At 36.9% G+C, this 3,574-nt stretch overlaps 1 protein-coding gene across 1 annotated transcript; it reads left to right on the top strand.

Annotated features, from left to right (window-relative positions):
* The first annotated feature begins 2,025 nt into the window (after positions 1-2,025).
* LOC122648281 (metallophosphoesterase 1 homolog) lies at positions 2,026-2,536 on the top strand. The gene is made up of 2 exons (XM_043841513.1): positions 2,026-2,154; positions 2,238-2,536. Exons 1-2 carry the CDS (start codon positions 2,053-2,055, stop codon positions 2,418-2,420), a joined length of 285 nt encoding a protein of 94 aa, XP_043697448.1. The 5' UTR covers positions 2,026-2,052; the 3' UTR covers positions 2,421-2,536.
* The last annotated feature ends 1,038 nt before the right edge of the window (positions 2,537-3,574 follow it).

Genomic DNA, 3,574 nt, shown 5'->3' with positions numbered 1-3,574 from the left:
CACAAGCTGCATTGATGGACCAACTCCTCTACTACCACTACCACCTGCTCTAGACGGACCAGCTCTTCCCCTAGAGTGTCTGTGTCTACCCTGTTCCTCATGTTAGGTGGCTTTGCTCCTCTCCTGTGCTTGCCGAAGATCTCTATCCTTTGCCTCTGTCTGCACATCATCAAGCACATACACAGGGTCATCACTGTCATCATCACTATCATCATCCCCCTGTACTGGGTGGGTCGCATGAACTGCCTCCACAAATTCTATCCTTGCCTTCTCCTTTTCTGCGTTTTTCCTATTCCTCCCCTCACTTGTTCAGCTATGGACCTAGTAATCTCCACAGGTACCATGGGGCATGTAGCCACATCTGTGGCATTCCCAGCCAAATGTTGTTTCATCTTGTGGCCCCACCTCTCATAATCCTATTGTGACAGTAGTTACATTCTGTTTTTCTTTTGTCACCATCAATCAGAGTGCCATGCAGCCATGCTATCTCTCCCATGTCACCTCCCCTCCCACCTCTCCTGCCTCCTCCGTTGCGTCATCCCTTATCGCCTCCCCCATCGCCTTCCCTATCAGCCATTATCTCACCTCCTTACTTTTGCATAAAGAAAAGAAGCCATTATTAATTGAGAAACATCAAACTGAGACTACTGAAACAACTATATTGGCATTTATTATTTTTCCTCTAACCCTTATTAGTTTCTCATAATAAAATTAATTTTCAAAATTTTCTTTCGAAAAAATATCGGCCTAATACAAGAAAACCAAATATGGTACAACATTATAAGCCTCATATGCGGTTCATTAACACGCTGAAATCAGCAACATAATTTCCCTTTATTTCTCAAACCAAAACAGAATATTTTTCCTATTTTTTCTGAAAATTTTAACTATTTTTATTATTGAAAAAAATAAAAATAATTATTTACTAGAAGAAAATAATTTTCGACTCTGTAAGGCCGTAGATCAGCCAACAGTGATTAACATATATATAATTGAGCCCCATCCAATTTATATTAACCTAATTTTTTCACATTTTTGTTGTAGGAAAATCAATTTTTTTAGCCATAAAAATAAAAAATTATATATAAACAGAAAAAAGTTTGACACCATGAGGTCGTAGATTGCCCTCCGGTTGTCAGACATATAAAAAAGTTCATTACCAAACGACAGTTATTTATCATATTTTTTTCAAAATTTTTTTTTGGGAAAAAGTTGTATGCCTGAATCTGTTGAATGTGGCCAAATCTTCTCCAACAAGCAGCAACTGATCTCTTTGGAGTGGTGTGAGTGCCCCTAGCACTGTATTCCAGTAGTTTAAAGTGGTTATGTTAAAAATCCAAGTTTCCAAGGGTTTTCTCCTTCTCCAGGTCGAAGCAGGTGAAACACATAAGTTCTGGTCGAAATGGCGACTGAATTCGCAAAATTAGGTGTATTTATACCTTGGAATGTATCGTTTCCGAAATTAAACATATGCAGTATGCCAACCAAAACAGTGTTGGTTTCTGGTTTTGGTTACTAAGTCGTTTCGGTAAAGTCAAAATTCTCGAAATTTTTGAGATATTGGCGAGATTTGAAACACTGGTATAAACAAGCTTAGTTCGAAGAAATCATATGTTTTGTGGGCTCTCTTAGAAGGATACGAGGGAAATCGATGGATGATGATATTGGGGATCATGACCCAAGGAAGTTGGAAAAAGGAAAGTTCTGAACCCTTTTCTCTCTTTTCATTCATCGTGATCATTTTTCCCTTGATCATTCTTTTGACACCATATCATTCCTTCAATTTCACTCCTTTCCCTCATGTGATGTGATTGTGGAGTGATGTATGTTAGGTATCACACCTCATAGTGGGTATGCCTTTCTTTACAAATAAGGTTTTGGTTCTAACACCCATTTTGTTTTATCATTGTTCAATATGTATTGAAATCCTATATGGATACTCTTATGAACTTAGAAGAAAAAGTGACCCAAACTTCCCAAAAAAAAAAAAAAAAAAAAAAAAAACAAAAGGTAAGTTGAAAGAGGAAAAAAAAAAAATTAATATAATGAGTCATGACACAGTATGGACATGTCTTTGACATCCTATTGCAGATGATGGGTGAAGAAGCTTATGTGGATGACTTTGTGAAGGTTGCTGTTCTTGCTGATCCTCAGGTAGTTCTAACTTCTAACTCGTGTCCCAGTACTTTTATTTTCCCCTCCACTATATTCTGGCATTGATTTCTCATCCATAACAGCTTATGGACAAGACTTCCCTTGGACTTGCTCCAAAATCACTTGCTCTGGAGATCGTACAGTTTTACACAGATTTGTATATGCGGAGATCATATCTTGCATCTATTTTGCCTTTCAAGCCTGATGTGATTCTGTTCCTGGGTGATTACTTCGACGGGGGGCCTGTGTTGTCAGATGAAGAGTAAGCACGGGGAACTGTTTTCAGTTGTATGTCTATTTGCATTTTTATTAAGTAATACTTCAGTTCTTTGTGAAGAATATGTTGTGAATGAGCTGCACTGGTGCTTCTTGGCCCTTGCTATGGATGGTTATTTCTTTAGAAGCTCTATATATTACTGAAATATTTTGTAAAATTGAAACCTAATGTGTTTGCAATTCATTCCCTACATGTATGCTTCCCCAAGTCTACTTGTCTTTTTTCTGGATCTGCTATTTTTTTAATTGTCCAAATCTGTTACAGTTTTCTCATAATTTTTGCTCTTTTCTCCATAATTTAGATGAAGAATATATTTTTTTTTGAAAATTGAAATTATTTTTGTATTAAATAGAAAATCTATAAAACATTTAATTTAAAAAATGTTCTATATAATCTGCTAGGCCAGAAGCTGGCTACAATAGGTTAGCAATTCAGAAAGGGAAAAACCAATTGGTGTCTAATATCTTAGGCATTTATATTTAAAAATTCAGTGCTACTAGAAGCCCACCATTACAGCTAATCTTTCACCCTTTTGTCACTACATAAGCAGGAACAGAACCTTAGGTCAGCTCAACTAAGCCTTATACCAATTAAATGAGGTTGGCTACACAGTTCCTGTTTTACCATTCAACTCTAGTCAAAGCCATATTTGTGCTCAAAACCTAATTCATGCATGTCTTTCTCACAATTTCTCCCAAATTCATTTTAAGGCCACCCCTTGCTCTTTTAGCTTATGCAGTCTGAATCATATCACTCCTCCTTAACGGTGCATTCAGAGATCTTCATTGAACGTGACCATGCCACCTCAGTGACTTTCTCTCAATTTATCATGTAGAGGAGCTACCCCTAATTCACCTTTAATGTGCTCATTCCTTATTATATCTTTTCTAGTTTCACCACCTATCCATCTGACATCCTCATCTTGGCTACACTAATTTTATTCATATGTTGTTTCTTTGCCACCCAATATTCAGCTCCATATATCATTACTGGTCTTGTAGCTGTCATATAAAAATTTACTTTAGTTTTAATAGAATGTGTTGATCACACAACACTCTAGATGCACCACTCCTCTTCATCCACTTGATAAGAAAGAGCAGCCTATCCCTTCAAAATCCTGTCATTATAGCTTCTGTAGGATCC

Source organism: Telopea speciosissima, unplaced genomic scaffold, assembly GCF_018873765.1.
Source record: "Telopea speciosissima isolate NSW1024214 ecotype Mountain lineage unplaced genomic scaffold, Tspe_v1 Tspe_v1.0692, whole genome shotgun sequence".
NCBI lineage: Eukaryota > Viridiplantae > Streptophyta > Magnoliopsida > Proteales > Proteaceae > Telopea > Telopea speciosissima.
This window is presented reverse-complemented; position numbering and strand designations above follow the sequence as displayed.

Bases quoted from the DNA above. Each gene is read 5' to 3' on its own strand.
- LOC122648281 (XM_043841513.1), top strand. From the start codon at position 2,053: ATGACACAGTATGGACATGTCTTTGACATCCTATTGCAGATGATGGGT. The intron at 2,155-2,237 runs GTAGTTCTAACT...CATCCATAACAG, and splicing joins CTGTTCTTGCTGATCCTCAG to CTTATGGACAAGACTTCCCT.